General features: G+C 49.5%; 2 protein-coding genes across 2 annotated transcripts; both read left to right on the top strand.

Annotated features, from left to right (window-relative positions):
• The first annotated feature begins 5459 nt into the window (after positions 1–5459).
• On the top strand, positions 5460–6869 carry LOC129029896 (tumor necrosis factor receptor superfamily member 13B-like). The gene is made up of 3 exons (XM_054474706.1): positions 5460–5577; positions 5653–5838; positions 6383–6869. Exons 1-3 carry the CDS (start codon positions 5460–5462, stop codon positions 6559–6561), a joined length of 483 nt encoding a protein of 160 aa, XP_054330681.1. The 3' UTR covers positions 6562–6869.
• Positions 6870–9489: 2620 nt separating this feature from the next.
• LOC129029897 (TBC1 domain family member 3D-like) lies at positions 9490–17409 on the top strand. The gene is made up of 9 exons (XM_063657018.1): positions 9490–9670; positions 10005–10114; positions 11382–11430; positions 12406–12526; positions 13224–13318; positions 13574–13762; positions 14238–14337; positions 14721–15053; positions 17042–17409. Exons 2-9 carry the CDS (start codon positions 10008–10010, stop codon positions 17407–17409), a joined length of 1362 nt encoding a protein of 453 aa, XP_063513088.1. The 5' UTR covers positions 9490–9670; positions 10005–10007.
• The last annotated feature ends 7594 nt before the right edge of the window (positions 17410–25003 follow it).

Genomic DNA, 25003 nt, shown 5'->3' with positions numbered 1-25003 from the left:
TATCTCACATCCAGGGCATTCTGATGTGCACTCCCAAGGCCCTGGGCAGCTCTGCCCCTGTGGCACTGCTGGGTATAGCCACTTTGGCTGTTTTTACAGGCTGGCATTGAGTGCCTGCAGCTTTTCCAGGGACATGGTACAGCTGTTGATGGATCTACCATTCGGGAGTCTGGAGGATGGTGGCCCTCTTCTCACAGCTCTGCTAGGCAGTGCCCCTGTGGGGACACTGTATGGGGGCTCCAACCCCACATTTCACTTCTACCCTGCCCTAGCAGAGGTTCTCCATGAGGACTCTGCCCTTGCAGCAGACACAAAATTATATATATTATTATAGTTGATATTCTGAGGTAGAGATACAATAAGCTATCAGTTTGATTAGGAGGTCTGGGTTTTGCTTTATCTATGGTAATGTAAAAAGGCAGGAAGATTAGTATGTTACAAGTTCACTGCAATTACAAATCAGTTTCTGTGCATATAAGAAAGCAGAAAATCAGAGACCTAAGGTCTTGATAGATATGAAAGCAACCCTATGTGATATCATGCCCACATCTTTGCCTCAAACGCTCACCTAAAATTACTAGTGAGGACTTTTTTGTCCTGCTGTTAGTATTTGATAATTCTAGCTAGCATGCACTAAGATATGGATATATGAATAATAACTTGATTTTATAATATTAATAACAGCTTAATTTTAAACATATATAGTGCCTTGTACTCTACAGAAAATGTACACTTTCCTTTTTCTCTAAATTAGGTTTAATTTATTTCAGAAGTTTCTAGATTTTATTGTCTCTATTTACCCAAAGCTACAAGAAGAGTCAAATTCATATCTTTAAATGCTTTCATTATCAATCAAGAAAGAACAAAGTGAAATGAACAAAGAATTTTACTCAAGAAACTAGTGAGAAATCAAAGAAATGTCCAAAAAGTAGGATACAAGAATTAATCAAAACAGATTAACAGTGGAATAAATAAATGAATCCAACTGGTTCTTTGTAATGGAATGTGGAAAGACATATTCTATTCTTCTGGATAGGAAGATGAAATATCATAATCATATCAATGCAAGTTTTATGCATGCTCAAACATGTATAAACTAAGAACAAATCTGAAAGGACAGACAGCAAAATGTTTGCAGTTTTTTTCCTTTAAGTGGTGAAATTAAAGGTAATACTTTTCTTTTTTACACTTTCTATATTTTCTAAATCTTCTGTAATGAACATGTGATTTTATGATCAGGAAAGAATAAGACATTTTTAAGATGCCAAATTATTTCTCGTTAATACATATAATGCAAATGCCAATCAAAATAATAAATAAATAAATGTAATAAATATGTAAATATAATAAAAGAGTCAGATGAGGGACTGGGGAAGAACTTCAAAAAGGGCCACTTGGGAGATTAAACATTATGCAAAAGAATAATGAGGGATCTAGGCTGGGCGCAGTGGCTCACGCCTGTAATCCCAGCACTTTGGGAAGCCGAGGTGGGCGGATGACAAGGTCAGGAGATCAAGACCAGCCTGGCTAACATGGTGAAACCCCATCTCTACTAAAAATACAAAAAATTAGCCGGGCGTGGTCATGGGCACCTGTAGTCCCAGCTACTCGGGAAGCTGAGGCAGGAGAATGGCGTGAACCCGGGAGGCAGAGCTTGCAGTGGGCTGAGATGGTGCCACTGCACTCCAGCTTGGGCAACAGAGCGAGACCCCATCTCAAAAATAAAAAAAGAGTAATGAGGAATCTTAAAGCAAAAAAAGAGAAAGTAATCTTATTCTACAAGATATTAAAACCTAATGCAGAGCCTGGCTAGTAACTTCTACTAAAATTACTTCTATACTTTAAATAAAATATCTGCAAATTTAGAACACAGACAAAGATAGAAACTCCTCACATGACCCAGCACGAAGGCCATCAGATGGCAGAATGCAGAATCAGGTTGCCATGGACTGATCTTAAGACAGATGAAGCAGTGGAGAAAAATCTTCCTGGAGCTGATGGTATAATTTGCTTCTTGAAACAATGACAGTCCATGAAATAAGGTGGGAAGATGTTTTGAACCTCTCTCAGCAGCAGATCCCTAAATCACAGACCCAGAACTTGGAGGAAACAGGAAACAGGAGGCCATCTCTGCACCTCTCCAGCACTGCTCTGGTTGGTGAGCAGAATATCATACAATCATCATGATTCTTATATCAAAAACCAAAATTCTAGACTGATTAATTTTTAAATGAGAAAAGTTATCATTTATTTGATCTTGGGCTAGGGAAGATATTTCCAAGCAAAAAGGGTAAAAAGAAGGAAAAAGAAATGATTAACAGATTGGAAGGCAATAACAATGTAATATCAAGTGTTGGCAAGAGCTCAGGGAAGTGCGTGTTCTCAAGACTGCTGGAACAAATTGGTATAATATTTCTGAAGGGCAATCTGGCTGGATATATTAGAAGCCTTTAAAATGTTTATGCTCTGACTCAGTAATTCAACATCTAGGAATTTTTACTAAATAAGTAATAAGACAGATGAAAAAAGTATTTACAATATTGAAAGACTGGAAAGAACATAAAGGTTCAATAATACATATATGTTCAACAACAGGGGACTAGTAAATATGAATTATTTGTATGATAAAATACTATCTAACCTTAAAATCATGTTTTAAATAATATTTAATGATGATAATATGCTGAGAAAAGTTTAATCATTTTTAAAAAGTTAAATGCAAAATGAAAGTTAATAACATGTACAAGATTATTCTTTTTTTTTTTTTTTTTTTTTTTTTTTTGAGATGCAGTCTCACTGTTGTCGCCTGGGCTGGAGTGCAATGGAGTGATCTCGGCTCACTGTAACCTCCACCTCCCAGTTTCCAGCAATTCTCCTGCCTCAGTCTCCTGAGCAGCTGAGATTACAGGTGCCCACCACCACGCCCAGCTAATTTTTGCATTTTTAGTAGACACGGGGTTTCACCATGTTGGTCAGGCTGGTCTCGAACTCCTGACCTCAGGTGATCCAACCTCCATTGCCTCCCAAAGTGCTGGGATTACAGGCATGAGCCACTGCACCCAGCCTATTCTAAAACTTTTTAAACTTATGAGATACACATACGCACACATATATCTGGAAGAAAACTCCAAAATAGTGGCAATGTTTTGGAGGTAAAATTGGGAGTGATTTTAATTGTCTGTTACTAGCAGCTAAAAGCATGCCAATAGACCTGGCAAACTCCCACTCAATCTTCAGAACTCAACTCAGGTGCCACTTCTTCCAGGAAGCCCTCCTGTACTACTCAGCCCCGTATTATGCTAGGTGTTCTGCTTTGCACTAGACTAGAGTCTGGGCATAACTCTGTGATATTCTTTCTTTCTTTCCTTCCCTCCTTCCTTCCTTCCTTCCTTTCTTCCTTCCTTCTTTGTTTCTTTCTTTCTTTTCTCTCTTTCTCTCTCTCTCTCTTTTTCTTTTTCTCATTGTGTCGCCTAGGCTGAAGTGCACTGGCGCGATCTTCTCAGCTCACTGCAACCTCCGCCTCCCAGGTTCAACCAATTCTCCTGCCTCAGCCTCCCAAGTAGCTGGGATTACAGGCAACTGCCACCACTCCCAGATAATTTTTGTATTTTTAGTAAAGATGGGTTTTTGCCATTGTTGGCCAGGCTGGTCTCAAACTCCTGACCTCAGGTGATCTGCCCACCTTGGCCTCCCAAAGTCCCAGGATTAGAGGTGTGAGCCACTGTGCCCAGCTGATATTCTTTATCAGTGCATTGTACTCTCTGCTTTGATTCTCTACGTCCCAACTACACTTCGAACTGTCTACCATCAGAAATTTGGGTGTTTCCTTTTTGTATCCCACTGCCAATCTGTCTGCAATCTAACAAGACTTCAAGCTGGAATGCTGGCTTCATGAGTGAAATAGACTAAGCAAATCCTTCTCTGTGCTCTGTGACTTTAGAGGTTAAGGGCAGAAATGTGAACAAGGACGGGCAAATACCAGTAAAAAGCTGTCTCTCCTCACCTTGGCCAGCAGGCTGGAAAGATGTTTAATTTCACCAATTGCCTTTAGTAATTCTTGCCTGAACTCACTGCAAGACCGTTCCAGTAGATCCAGAATACCATGCTGCTTACTAATGTGTGAGACACATATGAGTTTCCTGTGGATCTGTGACAATTGACCAAAGCCTTGGTGGCTTAAAACAATAGAAATTATTTTTCTCACAGTTCTAGAGGTGAGAAATCTGCAATCAAGGTGTTGGCAGGGCCGCGCTTCCTGCAAAGGGCCTAGGGGGATTCCATTTCTCACCGCCTCCAGCTGCCATGGTTCCACATGTTTCTTCTGTGGCTACATCCCTCCCCTTCAGCTTCCCAGCCCCTGCAGGTCACGAAGGCACAGGAGGAGGAGGTGGGAATGGGTGTGGAGGGCCACACACCAGGCCAGGGCAGCAGGCGCTCAGAACACAGTGGCCTAGAAGCGGGGTACCAGGAAGCCATACCAGCCTTCAGGGCCCCAGGCAGGCTCCCTCCTGCCAAAGACCTTTGTGCATGTTGTTCCTGCCTTCTGAAATGTTCCTGCCTATCGTCTCTGCCGCTGCATAGCAACGTAACTTCTACTCAGTCAAAACTATCACTGTCTAGCACAACCTAAATATCCATAAACAGAAAACATCAACAAATGACAGTGTATTCATGCAATGAAATACTATACAGCAATGAAAAAGAATGACCTATGACCACATGCAACAATATAAGAGGATCTCACAGATGTCATTGTTGAGTGAAGAAGCTGGACTCAAAAGAGCACCTTCTGCATGCATCTATAGAAGGCAAAAAGAAGCAGAATTAATCTACAGCAAAGGGCTAAGAAGAGTGGTTACTTCTGGAGGGAAATATTGGATGGGAGGGAACAAAAGAGCCCTTTAGGGGCTGGGCATGAACTTGGTCTTGTGCAGCTTGGTCTGGGGGCTGAGCCTGAGTGCACCCGTGGGTAAAAGTTCATCAAGCTGGACACTTAAACTGTGCACTCTCCCTACGATGAAAAAGTAAAAATAAAACTGACCCCTTTCTCTGAGAAGCCTTTTCCCAGACTAGAGCACCTTCTCCAGCATGAGCTGCCAGGGTTCTGTGCACCCCTCCTGCAGGCTATTGTTGCGCTGTGATGGTCTGTTTCTGCTTGGGATGGTGAGGTGGTTGGCTCCCCCAGACAGTAAGCTCCATGCAGGAAATCTCTCTGTCTTTCTAGGGTCTGTATCTCCAGTGCTCAGATCTGAAGCATCTGCTGCAAGCGTGGATGACCCCCATCGTGGAACAAGTCCACTCTCTGGCAATAGCAATGTGAGCCTTCTGTTTCCAACGTGAGTTCGAAATCCACGGCCAGTGAGAGATTCATCAGATTTGTAACAGATTAATTTTTGACCTATTAATCCTGGACCAGCTCACGTTGTCCAGCTTCGAGGCCCTGGGAAGTTGCCACCAGGATGGGGGAGTGGACCAACTTCCTCCAGGATCCAGAGAGCATCCCAGCCAGCCTCAGGGTCAGGAAAGGAGCCCAGCCTCTCCAGGAGCCAGACAGGCTCGCAGCAGGGTGGGTTGGGGGCATGTGGATTGCTTGAGCCTAATGAGGGGAAGAGGAGGAGGCACTGCAGAGAGGGGTCTCACACTGTCTTGCAGCTCTCCTGGGGCTGAAGCTGAGTGCGGATCAGCTGGCCCTGGTCTACAGTATACTGGGGCTCTGCCTGTGTGCCATCTTCTGCTGCTTCCTGGTGGCAGTGGCCTGCTTCCTCAAGAAGAGGGGGGATCCCTGCTCCTGCCAGCCCTGCTCAAGGCCCTGTCAAAGTTCAGCCAAGTCTTCCCAGGGTGAGTGCATGAAACTGGGGTCCTCGCCCTTCTTGCTGCTTGGGTGACAAGCCTCCGGCCATCCCTCAGTCCTGTCACTGCCCCTGCTTCTAGGTGGAGAGGCCTGGGGCTCATCCCTGTTATTCACTGCAGCTTGATAAAATCAGATTAAGACATCCTGGCAGGCAGATACCTAGGAGAGCGGCACCTGGGAAGGGTGGGTGTGGGGTGCTGGGCTTCGGGCTTGCCTGGGCCGGGGGTTCTCAGGATTCAGGGACATCAGGGCTAAGCCCTGGAGGAGGTGTCCCTTTGGCGGGCATGGCAGGCTTGGGCCTGGACAGAAGTGAGAGCCAAGATTTGCCTGCCTACCCCTGCCCCAGCACAGGTTCTGGTCAGCAAGTGAGGGACACTGACACCCACCTGGGTCCCCTGGTCCCCCTGGTGATCATAGCCTGCTGATTGCCCTTAGTTCCTGGGTCAGGGGACAGTATAGCTGCCCACACCATCACCCCTACCCCGGTGCAGGGCCAGGCCTGGCCCACACCCTCCACTCTCGCCTCTGCAGATCACGAGGTGGAAGCCAGCAGCCCTGTGGGCACATCTCCTGAGCCAGTGGAGACCTGCAGCTTCTGCTTCCCCGATCACAGGACCCCCACCCAGGAGAGTGCGGTCATGCCTGGGACCCTCAACCCCGTAGGTGATGGAAGGTGGAGGCACCCTGTGAGGTGCCCTGATAGATGGTAGCCTTGGCATTGTGTGTGGATGCACCCAGGAGAGGGTCCCAGGTGCCTGAACAGGGGCAAGGAGGAACAGGAGGAGGGAAAGAGATGGAGAGAGACAGAGAGGAAAGGAGAGATGAGGAGAGAAACAGAGGAGGCAGAGAGGAAGAGAGAGACAGAGCAGGAGGTCATGGCTTTCTGGGTCCCAGTTCCGAGTGCAGCTGTAGGTCATCATCACCTAAACACATGTGCAATAAAGTCCTTGTGCCTCCTGCTCACAGCCCCCGAGAGCCCCTCCTCCTGGAGAATAAAGCCTTTGGCAGCTGCCCTTCCTCACTGCATTGTAGTTGTGTCTAATGAACCAAGATGTCCCGCCTATCACCTTCCTGGGCTCAAGGCTCCACCAAATGCTGCCCCCTCATTTTGGGAGGACCTGTGGTGCCCCCATCTCACCAAGCTCCTGAGGAAGCTTGTGACCTTGGGTTGAGCCCTAAGCAGCCAGGTACACTCTAGGGCTCTGCTTCTCTCTTTCACTAAGAGGGAGAAAGAGACCAAAGAGCAGTCTGCAGGGAGGGCGCCTGTGCAAACACCCAGGGAACCAGGGGCTTGAGCCGTCTTCATTTCCTTATAGACACACATTCCCTTCTATGCCTCCTTAGTGAGGGCATGAAGCACAGTGTGTGTGTATGTGCAGGTGTGTGCATGCACATGTGTGTATGCATGTGTGTGTGCATGTGTGTATGCATGTGTGTGTGCATATGTGTGTATGCATGTGTGTGTGCATATGTGTGTGTGTGCATGTGTGTGTGTGCATGTGTGTGTGCATATGTGTGTGTCTGCATCTGTGTGGGCATGTGTGTGTTCATGTGTGTGTGTGTGCATGTGTGTGTGTTGTGGGGGTGTGCAGTGGACAGGAAGGAGAGGGCAGCTCCAACTCAAAGCTGCAAGTCTCTCTGAAAGAAAGATCGAGATTCCCCGGACCACAGCAAGAGAGACTTTTCATTTGCATCCATTTTTTATTAGCATTTAAAGCTATATTTTGAATAGCATGCAAACCTTAAGTTGCTTAACTATTCTTAGAAGCATTTATACAGTAAGATGACACATGATAATGTACATTGAAATTCTTCACCCTGCACCCCCCAAAATTATCTCGCATACCTACACTCCCCAAAGAATCCCATGGGAGATGGGGTAGGCAGGGAACTGTGGCCCAGGCGGGACCCCTCAGTGGGGGCACTTGGTCAGCCCCCAAGGCTCTGCATGGCCCTCCAGAGACTCTGCTTCCCACTGGCTCAGTCAGCACCACAGAGGGTGGATGGGGGAGGTGGAGTCGGGGCAGGGAGGACAGTAGGGGGAGGACAGTCAGGCACCCCATGTCCTGGATTTTGCAGTGGCTGGGAGGAGGCTGAGGGCTAAAGGCTGACTGCCCTGAGAGCTGGCCGACGCTGGAGGTGGGGTGGTAGGGGTATCCCCACTGCCTGCAGGGCCCTTGGTCACCCTTGTCACCCCAGGCTTCTCCCCAGCAGCACTGGGCAGCCCCATGAGAAAGTGGCCAAGGCAGGGGTGTGGATGGGTCAGGGAGGGAGGGCTCATTCTTTGGCTCTGACAGGAAAAGGGCCAAAGAAGGGCCAGGTGGCCAGAGAGAGTCTGGGCCAGGCAGAATGGGGGAAGGTGGGGAATAGGAAGGGTCAGCGGCCAGGGCGCAGGCAGAGGCAGGTGCACGCTGGGAGGTCACACCCTGCAAGGCCCATGGGGAATATCGGGTGGGATGGGCACCAGGTGTGTCCTCAGGGCACTGGGCAGCTCTCAGGCCAGGCTCCCTGGACTCTGGTGGGTGATGTGGTCACTCCCAAGGCAATGCTGTCAGTCAGGGCTCAGCTACCCACCCTGGGCAGCACCCATGCTGTCTCAGGACTGGATTTTCTCAGCATCCACAGAGGGTGTCACCTCCAGCCCTAGAGGAGCAGCCCCACTGTGCAGCCTGAGGCACCCCATGGGCCCTGAGTGGCCCCTTCCAGGCCAGCCTGGAGCTCCCTCTTCTCCAGGGTCCCAGTGCCTCACGGGTGTCAGGTCCGCAGGGAGGCCCTTGCCTTCCCTCTCTGTGCCTTGTCCCGGGCTGAGACTTAGGGTGGATGGGGATAAGGTGGTCCTTCCCTGGGGCCCTCTCAGGGAGGGGGATGGCTCCTGGCCTGGGCAGGTCCTAAGCTCTGCCTGGGTTGCCTTACAGTGAGACTGAACTGCACCCGGTCAGTGCCCTGGAGGTGAAGGTAAGAGCCTGTGCCTGCTGCGTGGGAGGCCAGTCCAGGGACCAGGAATCAGGGGTGGTTGGTGAGGCAGAGGGGGTGGCCAGTGGGCCCGGCAGGTGGTAAGTGGGCCACGGCTGTCACTGGGAGGGGCGGCCTTTCCTGCTGGACTCTGTTCTCATGAGGGCTTGACCAAAACCCAAACCAAGCACTGCAATCCTGGCTCAGAGTCCACTGCCTGATTGTACCAAGTCCCCAGCTGAAGGCTGAGACCTGACCAAAACTCGGGGCATCTGTGGCCTGAGGACAGCGTGCCCTGGCATCACCAGTCCAGACCACCAGCTCCAGTTCTTTCAGAGGGTCTCAGTCCCTGGAGTCTGCCCTTTCCTGGCTCCTTCAGGTTGGGTCCCTTTAGGGCCTCAAGCCCTGGACCCAGCATCCACGGGCCACTGCCAGGGGCCTGGTACCTCCGCTAACTCCATCATGGTTCATTTGACAGCAAAGACGTAAGGAAAGTAAACATACCAACAAGTGGCTAAAGATGTTTGCAGACTGGACAAAATATAGAAGCAGCAAGAAGGTAACATGGGGAGGGAGTGGTCCCTGTGACTGCTCTCTGCAGAGCCAGGGGACAGGCGCCCATGGCAGACCTGGCACTGTCTGCCTCTCAGTGGGTGGGTGGCACCCTGTCCTTATCATAGGATAGCAGGCCTGTCCGCCACCTTTCCTCCGCGGGGTCGCCCTGTGTCCTGTCTCACTGGAGTGTTCTTCTGTCTGTGGCTGTCTCAAAGAGTGTATAAAGGCATTCCCCTGGCAGTGTGGGGCCGGGTGTGGTCACTCCTGCTAGATATTGACAAAGTCAAGTCCCAGAACCCAGGGAAATATAAGGTAAGACCCTCCCACACTCAGCCAGGGCAGGACAAACAAGCAGGCTGTATCAGGAGCCCAGGACTCCAGCTGGAAGGAATGTCAAGCCCGGGTTGGGGGTGGGGGCTGTGGTCAGATGCACATCCTGGACATAGATGGCAACTCAGGCACTGCAGGTGCACTAGGGCCTGCTGACCCTCCCTGGCTTCAGAAACAAGGCAAAAAGGAGCTTTCTGCAGAAGGAAACCTTCCTCCCTTCCTTCCAGAAGTGCTGACTGTGGGATGACTGCTGTTAGGGGCAGGGAGTCTTTTGTGTGTTCTGAGGCTGCTTCCTCCTCTTGGCCCTGCCCTACAGGTCATGAAGGAGAAGGGCAAGAGATCCTCCAGGATCAGCCACCACATCCAGCTAGATGTCAGCCACACCCTACAGAACCACCTGATGTTCATACAAATATTCGGAGTCAAGTAAGGCCTAGGGGGCTGCAGGGGTCCCAGGGAAGATGGGGGCAATCCAGAGGAATGAGGGTGTCCCCAGGGCAGAGGCCAGGGTCACCCAGGAGGGGTGACAGAGCACCAAGGGCTCTCCTGGCCCAGGGAGCAGCCGGCACCATAGACTGAGCACCTCCCTGGCTCTAAGCCCTGGGCCAGGCTGGAACATGTGGAGCTAGAACCCAGGCGGCTCCCAAGAGGACAGAAGGCAGAAAAAAAAATCATGCAGATGGTGAAAAGTGCTCTCCTGACCCACAACTACCCAGGGTAGGGACCCATGGGAAGGTGGCAGGATGGCGGGGCACGGGAGACCTCCCAGGCAACACTGACAGTCAAAAATACTAGGGAGGATGCAGGGCCCCAGAAACTCTCATCCATGGCTGTTGGGCATGTGACAGGGCACAGCCACTTTGGAGGTCAAATGGGCCATGGCTCACAAAGCTCAGTGGCCTTGTACCACACACCCCCAAAGTGTCACAGATATTGACCACACTGATTTGAAAACTGATGTCCAAGTAAAAGCCACATGCCACATTCACCACTTGATTGTCAATCACACCCGGAGGCTACCAAGATGATCTTCAACACAGGTACTTAGGAGGAAGGGGGTTCCACTCTTCAGACAGAAATTCAGACAGAAATGACTTAGTGAGGAAAAGGAACGAACCCTTGATGCCCGCAGGAACATGGGTGGATCTCAGGTGCATATTGCTGAGGGAATGATGCCAGACCCCTCAGGCTACCACTGTGGGATTCCAATTCATCGGCCATTCTGGGAAAGGGCAAACCACAGAGACAGAGAACAAGTCAGGATGGCCAGGCGCTGATGGAGCCGGGAGATGTCGGCTGCAAAGGGGACACGCTGGGGACTTGGACGATGAAGGAGCTGCCCTGGGAAGGGCTGCAGCCATGGATGGGATGCTCTGCACATTGGTTCAGAACCATGGAACTGCACGTCCCAAAGACTGGACTTCCATGTGTGCAAACCGAGAAAGAGGGGAAGAAAAAATTAACCAGAGTGAAAATGATCACTAATCCAACTTTACGCCTGTGATATTTGCATTGCAAGAAACGTGGATTTTACTGAAAAAACATCTAAAAACTCAGGTGTCCTGAAGAGCTCACTGCTTATTTGGCGGATGATCTGAACCCCGAATTGTGTACCTTGTCCGGGTTTGTAGACAAAATGAAACTAACAGTATCTGCATAAAACAAAGAAAACCCTCTTTTCCCTTTTTTCTAGGCAGCAGGAATTATGTGACATCCTCATGGCCTCCTCTACATATAACCCTGTGAGTATTCCCGGGCAGCGATATTCCTGGGCCATGTGCCCGTATTCACAGGCATGGGTGTCTCTCAGGAGTATCGGCACTTCTTGAAAATTCAGTGTTCATGACCCAATAGCACGTAGTAGGCAGGACTCCAGCTCGCTGCTGGCAGAAAAGGGTTGAAACCCAGACTCCTGGTGTCACATGGACCCAAACACCACGTCTCAGATGAAGAAATGACCTTCCACTCCCGGTGTTGCCCCAGGGCCTAGGAGCTTGGCAGGGTCCTACGCAGGATGGTCCTCGTAGGAGACAGGTTTGAAAAGTTGCTGAGGTGCCTGATGGGCCAGGCTTTTGTCATGAAATGAGTTTGCATCCTGGGAGAGTCTCTTCTTCACTGGAAACTTGTCAAGGATCCAGTTTCCCCTTTGCACAAACCCCATTGGAGCATAGCAGATAGTGAGGGGGGTCACCCAGGTGGCTGCTCCTGCTTGGCCTCCACTTTCCAGACCATTCCAGGCAGGGAGAGTGCTGAGCTGACTGCATGAGCTGCCCACATGGAGGACCCAGCCGCCCCCTGTGTCCGGCAGGCAGCCCTTGGGCTGTTGCAGGACCCTTTGTGTGGTGGTCAGCGCCCCGCCGCCTGCCCTCGTGGCGGGTGCGGTTCACAGGTGCTGCCCCAGGCCTGGCACAGTGGCCTCCCCAGCCTGGCCCAGGGGAGGGGGTGTGAACAATCCCTGACTGTGCCCTTCTGGGCCATGTGAGCTTGGACACTTGCTGCAGGAGTCCCCCCATGCTCCTTGTCAGCTGAGTTGTGCGTGACCTGCTCAGTCCTCATGCCCAGTGCCAGGGGAGGGGTGCACAGGCTGCACTTCAAATCCCGTGGGGCCTGAGACAGGTGTCCCGAAGGACCTCTGCCATCTCTGGTGACATAAGTCCTCCCAGGTGGCCTCAGCCCTCCCAGGTGACATCCTTCCACGGTGACTCTGGCTCTTGCAGGAGGTGGGCTACCACAGGGACCTGAGCCGCATCACCGCCATCCTCCTCCTGTATCTGCCGGAGGAAGATGCTTTCTGGGCACTGACCCAGCTGCTGGCTGGTGAGAGGCACTCCCTGCAGGGTAGGTGGACAGCTGCCCCTGGGGTGTTACACAGTCATGCCAGGGGACGGCCACCCTGGCCGGTGATCCCGACTTCCAGGCAAGGCGCCTTCCTTGTATCCCAGCTTATTTGTAAGCCTCCAGATGTACCTGCTGAGGGTCCCACAGCAGCCTGCGTCTAGACAGGGATCCCCTCACCTCAAGTCAGACGCCTTTCATCCCTAACATCAGAGGGCATGGATACCTCCCCCCGGCTGCCCTCTGTCGCCTGAAGCCAGCTCCGACTTTGTGCAGGTGCCACTCACCTCCCTGAGTGTCCTGCCTCCCAGCTGGCTGTGCTCCCAGCCACCCTCCCTCCCTACAGATGGGCCAACAAAGCCTAGATGGCAGTGTCTGCCCATCCCATGTCCCCCAGCCTGACCCCACATCCAAGAGATAGCCACACAGCCCCCAGCTCCCACCCTGTTCTGCCCACTGGTGCTTGCCTCGTGGTGTCAAAGGCAGCCTGCCCTCCTGGCACCTGGACCCAGGATGCCACTAGGCAGCGCCTCAAGCCAGGGCCCTCCTCCCCAGGGCTGAGGCTGCATGCTGGGGTCACCAGATGGGAGGGAAGGAGGCCTCGGGGTCCAGGGTTCCCCGCCCTGCCCAGCTTTTCCAGCTGATGCCTCCACATTTTGGGAGTGGGGTCTGATGGGGTGATGGGTCTGGGGCTTCTCAGTATTCTACAGCCCAAATACTGCCCGGCTCGAGAGGCTCCTATCGCACCAGGAGCAGGTGCTGCACAAGTCCTTCCCGAAGATCATGAGACACCTGGTGAGTGGATGACACCCTCAGCTCCTAACCAGATGCCCTGGGCCCCATAGGTCAGGGGAGGCTCGAGTCCCTCATGGGGCTGGCAAGAGGCTGAGTCCCAGCCACGGCCTGACCTGGGATGAGGATTCCCCATGGATTCAGCATTGGGTTTCCTTTTCCTGCCCTGGCAGAGGCAGAGGCGCTGGGACCAGGGCGGAGCTGCAGCTGAGCAGGGCTAAAAGAAGTGTGTCCACCGGGCGTCCGTGCATGGGGCAGGTGTTGGAGCCCTGGCCACCGTCGTGGGTTGTGCCCTTGAGGAAGGGTCTGCAGAGGGGCCTGGAAGTGGGAGGATTTCAGGGCAGCCCAGGGGGCTCTGGGCACCTCTGCTCCTCCCTTCAGGGCAAGGAAGGGCTGTGCATTGAGGGTTCCATGCTGACGAGGCTCCTCTGGTGTTTCCTTGATGGGGTAAGGAGGCACAGGGAGACCCCAGCCCAGGGACCCTCCTGTCCCACAGTGTGTGGTTCCCTAAGCTCAGGGCTGCAGCTCCCCCAGGAGGACTTGGCTCACCCCCAGCCCGCAGGAGGCACAGGCAAGTCCCTGCAGGGCTCACAAGCCAGGCTCTGCTCAAGAGGGGGCATCCCATGGCAGAAGCCAGGGCTCAGGCCCAGCCTCGTGGGCAGACTGGGGCAGGACCCAACTTGGGAGGGCCCAGGGAAGCCCCAAGTCCTCAGGAAGTCCTCTTTCCAGAAGCCCCAGCGCAGCTGAGATGCGTCCCTCACAAGGAGCTACAGGACCTTGTCTGACTCAGTCTTATGGGGGGTCTCATCCCTTGGAGAGGGGTCCCCAGCACTCCAGGGGAGTGAAACCCCAGTGGGCCCTGCTCAGGCCACTGGCCCCAGCTTGGAAAGGCCAGGTTCTCCCACACTTGCTGTCCCCACAGAAATCTTTCGGACTCACCCTGAGACTGTGGGATGTGCTCATCTTGGAGGGCGAGTGGGTACTGACGGCCATGGTGCATGCATCATTCAAAATACACAGGAGTAAGTCCCATGTGCCCAAGGGTGCTTGGGGGAACATGTGGGACAGACCCCGGCTGGCCTGAGGGAAGTGTCCTTACGCTGCCTGCTCCATCCAGGTTGGGAGATCTGGCCTGGTGGGCTGGGCAAGGCATGATGACACTGAGTCCACCCCCCACATGACCCAGATGAAAGTCAGGAGTGTGGTGAGCACTTCCCTGCCCTGCCTTCCCCAACTGTAGCCTCCTGTGCACAGCTGGACCCCGGGGTGGCCAAAAAGGACCAGGCACCACCCAGTGGGAGGTGGGGCCTGGTGGAAATGGGGTGCAGGCACTGACCTCTCCCAGGGAACCCTCCTGTCCTGATACTTTGTCCCTAGAGCGCTTCATGAGGCGCTTTGTCCCTAGAGCACCTCATGAAGCTTTCCTGGAGCATCATCTGGGAGTTTCAGGAGCGACTCTCTCAGAGCTGGGCCCTGGAGGACAACACAGTCCTCAGGATCCTTCAAACCTCTATGAAGGAACTCACAAAAAACCACCGGGACCTGCCACCCCCAGGTGGGCTCCAGCACCAGGTCCCCTCTGGAGTCACCCTCTGGGGCAGTCAATGGTGGGGAGTGACGTGGCCCCATCAGCCCTCCTACCTGGCCTTCCTCCTGCATGTCTTTTTCCTCCTCTCCCTCCTCTATGCTAAGAAAGTCAAATGGGTCTGCTGGTCCTCAGGGCAGGTGCTGAGCACACGTGAGTGTGTGCTGGACATGCTGTGTGGACAGGCAGGGGACATGGGCAGGACCCCGCAACACCCCTCCCCCACTTTCCACTTTGGGCGGATCACCTGAGTTCGGGAGTTCGAGACCAGCCTGACCAACATGGAGAAACCCTGTCTCTACTAAAAATACAAAATTAGCTGGGTGTGGTGGCGCATGCCTGTAATCCCAGCTACTCGGGAGGCTGAGGCAAGAGAATTGCTTGAACCCGGGAGGCGGAGTTTGCAGTGAGCCAAGATTGTGCCATTCATTGCACTCCAGCCTGTGCAACAAAAGCGAAACTCTGTCTCAAAAAAGGAAAAAGAATGTACTATATGTTCACATACTAAAACAGCATGAAAACATAAAAATTAACAAATGAGCCATAAATTGAAAGTGATTAAAAGTTAAAGTGATTAAAAATTAAAGAAGCTATTTCATTGAATATTATACCGGTCAGCATTGAAGTTTGCCAAAATTTAAAGATTTCAGATTGTTGAACGTGTATGTTAATAAATTATAGATAAGAATATATGTATTTATAATATATTTCAACAGTTTCACTTCTTCAGAATAGTGTTACTACTCGAGTATCAAAGAGGCCAATTGGGTCATGAACACATGTAGAAGCACAGACCCAATGTTTATCATCTAATCTCCATGGAAAAAAAATGCTCAAAAACCTAGAGCTGTGAGTAGTACCAATAAAATTTCTACGATTTGTCAAGATTGTTTAAAATGATAAATCTATTTCCCTGGTTGGCTGTTACTTTTCTGGAAGCCTGAGGAGAGGAGAAGCTGTCAGTGGAGGTCCCTTAAGTTACCCAGGCCCAGAAGAGACACAGCATCAGCTGACAACTGCGGTAAATGCCACTGAAGACCCTCACTGGGAAGAGGCTGCAGGACCGTGTCTGCCATGCTCATGTTTTAAATACTGGCCAAGATGAGTCAAAACTCCTTTTCCTTTTTTAAATAGAAGCATTTTCAGGTACTCAAAAAATGTCACACAAGACTAATTTATTGTGTTTGCCCTATATCATTTCTTTCTTAAACAATTTAAGCAGGAGTTATTTCACATACTGTATTTGGCAATCAGCTTTTGTTATTTTGAACCACTGAAGACAATAAATTTGCTTTCTTCCTCTTTTTTTTTCTTTTTTCTTTTTTTTTTTTTTTTTGAGACGGAGTCTCGCTCTTGTGCCCAGGCTGGAGTGCAGTGGTGCGATCTCAGCTCACTGCATCCTCCGCCCTGGCTCGCTGCATCCCTCCCTTCTGCAGGTAAGATGCCAATATTTACCCTAGTGACCGTGGCCAGTTCTTGGTATTGCTCAAGTCACCTGGGCCTTCAGACTGGCGGGTGACTTCAAGGGAGCAACCATCCTGGGTCTCTCCTGGGACAAACACTTGCCTTCACCCACTATCCATGTCTTGTTCAGCCCTCAGAGGAGCGTGGTTGGGGTGGATTACTTCATGCCTTGATTCTGCCTTGCCGGAAACCACGGTGGCAGCAGGCTTGGGAGTCACCAAGTCACCGTGTTTCATGCTATTTCTGGAGGTTCTCGCCTTTGTGGCCTCGGAAAGGAAGGCGATCTGGTGCTTTGGGGAAGGCCCTCGGGATGCTCCTCCAGATGGTCTTCCTCAGGCCTTTTGCTCAGCGTTGGTCTGATCAGTTCTGCCAGCTCTGGGCCATGATCTCTCCGCACTGGCGCGGCTTTCCTTCAATAATTTCATAAACTCCAGACTTCGTGTCTTTTGCATGGAAAGCACGCGGTGCCCATTTCATGGACACTGCACCCCGGAGTCCAAACGTCAGCCCTGCGGGTGTGGGGTTTGTTGGGGACAATTTCGGGCTCAGGTGCAGGGGGCGCTTCCCCAGCGCGGGCGCATCCTGGGCCCCATCTGAGGCCGTGGGCTCCTAGCAGGAGGACCTGGAGTTTTCAGATCCCCGTGAAGGATGCATTTTCCCCCACTCTCGGGGACAAGCTTCCCTTTGGTGGCGTTGGACACGGATCACCGCCTGGCAGAAGCCCGCGACAGCGTGGAGGGAGCGATGCCCCCGCCCGGGACTCCTCGTGAGTGATGGCGCCAGGAGGCCTTGGCTGGGACAGATCGGGGCCTCCCGGTCGGTCAGCGACTCGCGCCCGGCTGCGGCTTTCAGAGGCTTTTGGACACCGCCTGCCAACCCGCCGCGCCTCTCGGGGTCCGCTCCCCCGGACTGGCACTGCCCACGGAGCGAGGGTAGTAGCCGGCGGCCAGGAGCCAGTGGCGGGAGCCGCCGGTGGGAAGACCGGCAGGAGGCTGCGCTGGAGCCCGCTGGGCAGCGCCAACCCCTAAGGCAGCCGGGCGGGTGAGCTAGCGGCGGCGCGGGCGGCTGAGAGGCTGAGGCGGCTGAGGGGCTGAGGCGGCCGAGGCGGCTGAGAGGCTGAGGCGGCTGAGGCGGCTGAGAGGCTGAGGCGGCTGAGGCGGCTGAGGCGGCTGAGGCGGCTGAGAGGCTGAGGGGCTGAGGGGCTGAGGCGGCTGAGGCGGCTGAGGAGGCTGAGGCGGCTGAGGGGCCGAGGCGGCTGAGAGGCTGAGGAGGCCGAGGCGGCTGAGAGGCTGAGGCGGCCAAGGCGGCTGAGGGGCTGAGGGGCTGAGGAGGCCGAGGCGGCTGAGGGGTGAGGGGCCGAGGTGCCGAGGGGCTGAGGGGCAGGTAGCCTGGCGGGTCCCTGCGGCTGGGTCCACCGCACGTCACGTGGCAGAATCCCGGGGCTGCTCTCTCTCCGGCTGCTCAGCCACTTGTTTTCTTACTGTGAACCTCGTGGGCTCCTGCTCGGTGTCCTTTCTTTCTCTCTGTTTTTGCATTCTATTGGCAAGTATTTTATTTAGGATATTTTACTGATATAACTGAGGATGAACTGTGTTTTGCAGCATTTTATTTTATTACGCGTTTTCTCCTAGATTTTGGTATCATTTTTATGCTGACTTGATTAAACATTTTGGAAACTTTCCTGGAACTGACAAAATAGCTTTTATATGATATTTTTCTTGAGGTAATAAAATAATTTACTTTGAAATGTCTCAGCCTAACAACTTTTGTGCTTTTGTTGTTTTGTGCGGAGGTGGGAAGACTCCTTTGCATTTTTGGTATAACTTCTGTGTTAATGATTTTGTTGTTTGTTTCGCAAAATCACTTAGTGATCCGTGTTTTCCAACTTGAGTTAACATTTACCATTTTGTGAAATAAAAAAATGTCTCGTATATCTGTTTGTATCTCTCTTTTCGTTTGTCATATTTGGAATTGTCTTCATTTTTTTCATCATTAGTTTAAAGTGGGAATTTATTAAATATTCCAAAAAGACCGAAGTTTTACTTCATCTCCTAGGCATTCATTTTTCAATGTGTTATTCACTGATTTCTCCACGTTCATTAATATTGGGAATAATTTATATAAATTGATTATTGCTGCGTTAACGAGCTTACAGAGCAACATTCTTTGTCTTCAGTATTTTAATGTATTTTTCTATTAAATATACTTTAGTCATTTACACTGTATTTAGGCTTATTTTCCTGATTCTAGACCCACTAGTTATTAACTGGAATGCTGATAATTTTCCCTACGTTTCAACTGTTCATAATTTATTCATTTATTTATGACACATGAGCATAAAACTACTTCATTAGGAAGATTTAATGATATATTGTGTAGAGATTTTATACTACGTGCTTGGACACAAACACTCTTAAGTAATTGTTATGTTTTTTTCTACCTGCTTTTGACATAATGAAAGCGCATTTTTAATTTTTAAATTTTTTTATTTAGTTGTAACAGACTTTAGGATGTAATGGTCCCAGATTCTTTTGTTATCTGTTTTTTAGCCACATTGTTTATTCTGTTGTCATTATATAATATTTACATGCTGTATTAGTCTACTCAGGCTGTTATAACAAAATACTATAAACGGTGCTTTCAACAAGAGACATTTATTTTTCACAGCCCTGGAGGCTGGGAAGTCTATGACCAAGACAATGACTGATTTGGTTCTTGAACAGGCTTTCTGGCCTCTTCTTATAAGGGCATTAATTCCAGCATAAGGACCCCACTCTCATGACCTCATGTAAACCTAATTACCTTCAAAGGCCCTATTTCCAAATCCCATCACACTGAGAGTTAGATCTTCAGCATATACATTCTGGGGGAAACAAATGTTCATGCTGTAACACACACTGCTGACCCTTTCTTTCCGTTTCCAAACTTGTTTAATGTTATTATTTATAATATTTTGGAGGAATACCCTAATTATACTATGGGTACTTATTAATTTTGTAATACAAAATGCATTTATTAAGCAGTGAAAATGCTAATAAAATCATATAGTAGTTTCTTCCTATACTATATATATCTTGCAATATTTGAGAAAGATTTTGCATAATGTATGTAATGCTATCATTCAAACATCTTTAATAAGTAGGTCAGAAAGAGAAGAATATTTCCATGTTTAACCAAACTAAGGATACATTCCAGGTCCAAATCACCAAATACATTCAAATGTTTGTAGTCAGGCGTTCAACTGTTTAATTACAGTCCACCTGGAACACACATTTTATTCTCAGTTCTCATATCAGCAGGGCATTGATAACGTGTATTTGTCTAAGGGCAAGTCCGAGCATTAGCTTTTGATAGCATCTTAACCTAATTTGACATTTCTCTGTGTGTGTAAGTGTCCAGACAAGCATTCTCCAACACTTTTTCTGATGCTGGAAATGGTCTCTATCTATGCTACGAAATATGCTAACCACTACCCACATGTGGCTTTTGAGAATTGAAAGATGGCTAGTGTGACTAGCCAAATTTTTATATTATTGTAATTAATTTAAATTTAAATGTAGTAGCCATGTGTGGCTATTGGACAACGTGCCTCTAGGTCATTATCACTGGTATCTAGATAGTTCAGACAATTCACAGAAGCCTCACACTTAACCCCATTCTTCTTAATGTCAAAGCATGGGGCCTGCTACTTCATCTCTCTACACTTTAGAGTTATCACTGATTTTTTACCCTAACATAAGTCAAGGTAGATATTATGCCAAAAATTATAGAAAACTATTGACAGGCCAGGCCCGGTAGCTGTAATCCCAGCACTTTAGGAGGCTGGGGGAGGTGGTGGATAATGAGGTCAGGAGTTTGAGACTCGCCTGACCAACATGGTGAAACCCCATTTCTACTAAAAATACAAACATGAGCCTGGCATGATGGTGCCCACCTGTAATTACAGCTACTCTGGAGGCTGAGGCAGGAGAATCCCTTGAACCTGGGAGGCAGAAGTTACAGTGAGCTGAGATCATGCCACCGCACTCCAGCCTAGATGACAGAGTAAGACTTAGGTTTGATAATCCAGGTTCCAAGGCCACAGCAAATTTGGAAGCAAAAAGAAAAAGGGAAGGTGACATGAATCAAAGCAATATACAGGAAAAAGAAAGAGGAGAGGGCATTACCAAGAAAACAGACCTCAGAAACCTGAAATGTTAATCACAGCAATGATGCGTGCAATGGTAACAACCCTTACACCCCCAACCACCCAGGAGCGCCACTGACTCACAACACTGACAGGACGTATGAGCAGGGACAGGTGTCACTGACAATATTTGCACAGTTTGAGCATACAAATGAATAATAAAGATTTTTTTTTTTTACAGGGTCTTACTCTGTTGACCAGGCTACAGAGTGCCGTGGTCTGATCACAGCTCACTGCAGCCTCAGCCTCCTGGGCTCAAGTGATCCTTCCACCTCAGCCCACCAAGTAGCTGCCACCATAGGCGTGCACCACCATACCTGGCTACTTTTGAAATTTTTTGTAGAGATAGGGTCTCCCCTGTGTTACCCAGGCCGTTCTCGGACCCTTGGGCTCAAGTGATCCTCCCACATCAGCCTCCCAAAGTGCTAAGGTTACAGGTGTGAGCCACCATGCCCAGTCAATAATAAATTATTTATAATGAATTGTAAAAGAATCCCTAAGTCAATATTGATAAATGTATACATCTATTATGTATAAATAAAATTTTTCTAAAAAGAAATTAATATTATACATACAAACACACATTCTTTTTTTTTTTTTTTTTTTTTTGAGATGGAGTTTCGCTCTTATTTCCCAGGCTGGAGTGCAACGACACCATCTCAGCTTACCAAAACCTCCACTTCCCAGGTTCAAGCGATTCTCCTGCCTCAGCCTCCCAAGTAACTGGGATTACAGGCATGTGCCACCACGCCTGGCTAATTTTGTATTTTTAGTAGAGACGGGGTTTCTCCATGTTGGTCAGGCTGGTCTTGAACTCCCGACCTCAGCTGATCTGCCTGCCTCGGCCTCCCAAAGTGCTGGGATTACAGGTGTGAGCCGCTGCACCCGGCCACAAACACACATTCTTAAAGCCTTCTTCACATGAGAATTCCATCTAATAAATGTCATAGACAAAAACACAAGATCTTCATTTTATAATCATCATAGTAATAACTAGATTCAGGCAAGAATCATCAGTGGATGCTAGAACCACTGGGTGAAAAACATTGTGTCATTCACAACAGTCAAAATAGTAGAAACGGCCCAGATATTTGTCAATGGATGAATGGGTGAACAAACTGTAGCATATACACAATGGAATATTAATTATTCCACCTTAGAAAGGAATAACGCACTGGCCCATGCTACCATACAGGTTAACCTTGAAAACATCACGCTAGGTGAAAGAAGCTGGAAACAATCAATCATGTATCCTATGAGTTCATTTACATGAAATACTCAGAATAGGCAAAACCACTGGACATAACTGAGATTGCAGGTTGCCAGGAGCTGGGGAGAGGGAAAATTAGTAGCAGACAAAAATGTTTTGTAATTTGATAGAGGTAGGGCTGTGACTGCACAGCAGTGTCAACCACTAAATGTTACTGAACTATTCCTCTAAAATGGTTAATTTTATTATGTAGGTTTCATCTCAATTTTTAAAAATACTAGGTTACATATACAGTTGTCTCTCAGTATCTAGGAATTGGCTCCAGGACCCTAATCAGATGCCTGAAGTGAGCAGGAGACAGGTCAGCCCTTCCATTATGTGCACCTGGACAATTTAGTCACATGGTGTCCTCTGCTCCCTGCCCTCAGACAGGTCCACCACTGGGTCCCTCCCCTGGCCATGTGGCTCTGTACTTCCTGTTTGCAATCCACAGCAAGTCCCGCTCCTGTCTCGCCCCAGCCCATGCAGGTGTCAGAGGACAGAGCAGAACAGACCTTAGCCCCGGACCCCTGGAGAGATACAGGGCAACGTGAGTGCACAGCAACAGTCACTGAGCCACTGAAAGCTGCATCATGGCACAAGTGATGTCAACACGTCCTCACACAGCCCCCAGTGCTCACAGCCTGGGGCTCTATCCCTGGAGCCAAGATGAGGCTCTGAGGTTCTGCCCAGTGCCCTCTGGGAAGGGGGCTTGGCTGGTGGTCACACACAGGAAGTGGTTAGCCTTGTCCCATGGAAGACAGTTCACCCCCAAGGAGCAGTAGCCCTGTGGACGCCACCCTGGGTCATTTTGCTGTTGCAGAGGGGACAAACATTGGAACCCCCAGACTGTGCTCAAATCCCAGCTCAGCCACGCACTTGCTGTGTGACTGTCAGCGAGTCACTCCAAATTTGATACTCAATCTCTCAATCTGTGAAGGGGGTAAAAATGACCTGAAGGGGAATCTATTGCATCGGAGGTGGGCAAAGTTCCAGGTTTGGTGGGAAGTTTCAAATGCATCACTGGATGTAGGGAAAGCCTGTGGGTGGCCAGACACCAGGGTGGCAGGCATGGCCACTCACCTCTGTGGCTGGGCTCGTCTGTTCCTCTGTATCTGCACCCCCTCCATGTGAATCTGCACTTCTCTCTCATGAGAGACACTGTGCTAGATTAAAAATGGCCACAAACTCACCATGGTTATAAATTTGTTCCCACTCCTTTCAATCTCTGAATCCAGTGGCACTGTGATTTGAATGAAATGCAGCAGCGGTGATGAAACGCAAATTCCCAGCCTAAGTGGCAAGAGGCCTACATGCTCCTGTCTGCTGCACTCCTGCATCATCATGAGATGGACACATCTGGTCAGCCCACTGGTCCCAGGAGGAGGATGAGAGGCACATGGAGCAGAGCCAGCTGCGCACCGCTGACCCCAGCCAAACCCCTGACTTGCATTTGGGGATGGCTTGTTAGGCAGCAGCAGCTAACTGGCATGACAGCAGATGAGAGCAGGAGACGCCAGGCTAAGCAGGGACAATAGGGTGCTGGGCAACCTCCATCATCAGGCACACAGGCCCTGCCCTCAGAATCTTGGCCGTGGGGCCTGACCTTATGGAAATGTTATCACAGGAAAGTCACTGCAAAGGAAAGGAACCAGTCAGCTCCCTAAGAAGAGCAGGCCTGCTGTCTCTCCAGGACAGGCCAAGAGCAAGGCAAATGCCATTGCTAGTGTTTATGGATCCACACGACATTCCTCTTCTGTCCCTTCTGATGCCACAAAGCAGGGCAGGTGCACCAAGAGGTGTTTGCTGGGAGGATTAATTAGATCATTTCTGATGCCTGGCACTTAGCAGGTGCCCAGCTCAACAGGACCCTTCTTCCCATGTCCAAAGTGGCCATCTCCAGCCATAAGCTTTTTCATTTTAAGTATTTTTTTTTATTCTTTTTTTTTTTTTTTTTTTTTTTTTTTTTTTTTTTTGAGATGGAGTCTCACTCTGTCGCCCAGGCTGGAGTGCAGTGGTGTGATCTCCGCTCTCTGCAACCTCCACCTACCGGGTTCAAGTGATTCTCCTACCTCAACCTCCCAAGTAGCTGGGACTACAGGTGCGCACCACCACACCTGGTTAATTTTTGTATTTTTAGTAGAGACAGGGTTTCACCATGTTGGCCAGGCTGGTCTCAAACTCCTGACTCAGGTTATCTGCCTGCCTTGGCCTCCCAAAGTGCTGGGATTACAGTCATGAACCACCACGCCTAGCTGAAGACTGGTTTTTCAAATTCGCCTGGTCAGACAAAAATAAAGAAAAATACATTTAAAAAAACGAACTGCCGTGCACGGTGGCTCACACCTGTAATCCCAGCACTTTGGGAGGCCGAGGCGGGTGGATCACCAGGTCAGGAGATCGAGACCATCCTGGCTAACATGGTGAAACCCCATCTCTACTAAAAATACAAAAAAACAGCCGGGTGTGGTGGTGTGTGCCTGTAGTCTCAGCTGCTGGGGAGGCTGAGGCATGAGAATGGCATGAACCCAGGAGGTGGAGCTTGCAGTGAGTCGAGATCACACCACTGAGCTCCAGCCTGGGGGACAGAGTGAGACTCCGTCTCAAAAATAAATAAATAAATAAAAAATAAAGAACTAAGCCTTTGAGAAATGTGGGATTATGTAAAGTGACCAAACCTACAAATTTAGGTATTCCAGAGGGAGAAGAAGAAAAAGTTAAAAGTTTGGAAAACATATTTGAGGGAAGAATTCAGGGAAATGTTTGTAGTCTATCAAAAAATATAGAGCTCCATATATAAGATATTCATAGAGCAAATGGACCATATAATTGAACCAAATAGACATTTATTGAACCTTCTATCAAGCAACTGCTGAATACATTTTAATCATATGTACATGGAACATTCTCAAAACTCCCCAAGCGCTTGGCCATAGAACAAAGTCCCAATAAATTCAAAAAAATCAAAATCATATCAATTATTGTCTTGGACCACAGTGGAATAAAATTAGAAGTCAACATGAAGAGACATGCTCAAAACTACATAAACATATGGAAACTAAACACCTTGCTCTTGAATGATCTTTGGGTAAACAAATTAATTCAGAGATTAAAAAATTTTTGAAACAAATGAAAATGAAGACGCATCATACCAAAACCTCTGGGATACAATGAAAGTAGTGCTAGGAGGAAACTTTATAGTAA

This window comes from Pongo pygmaeus, chromosome 19 (genome assembly GCF_028885625.2).
Source record: "Pongo pygmaeus isolate AG05252 chromosome 19, NHGRI_mPonPyg2-v2.0_pri, whole genome shotgun sequence".
Classification (NCBI taxonomy): Eukaryota; Metazoa; Chordata; class Mammalia; order Primates; family Hominidae; genus Pongo; species Pongo pygmaeus.
Note: the sequence above shows the minus strand (reverse complement) of the source record. Positions and strands in the feature narration are given on the sequence as shown.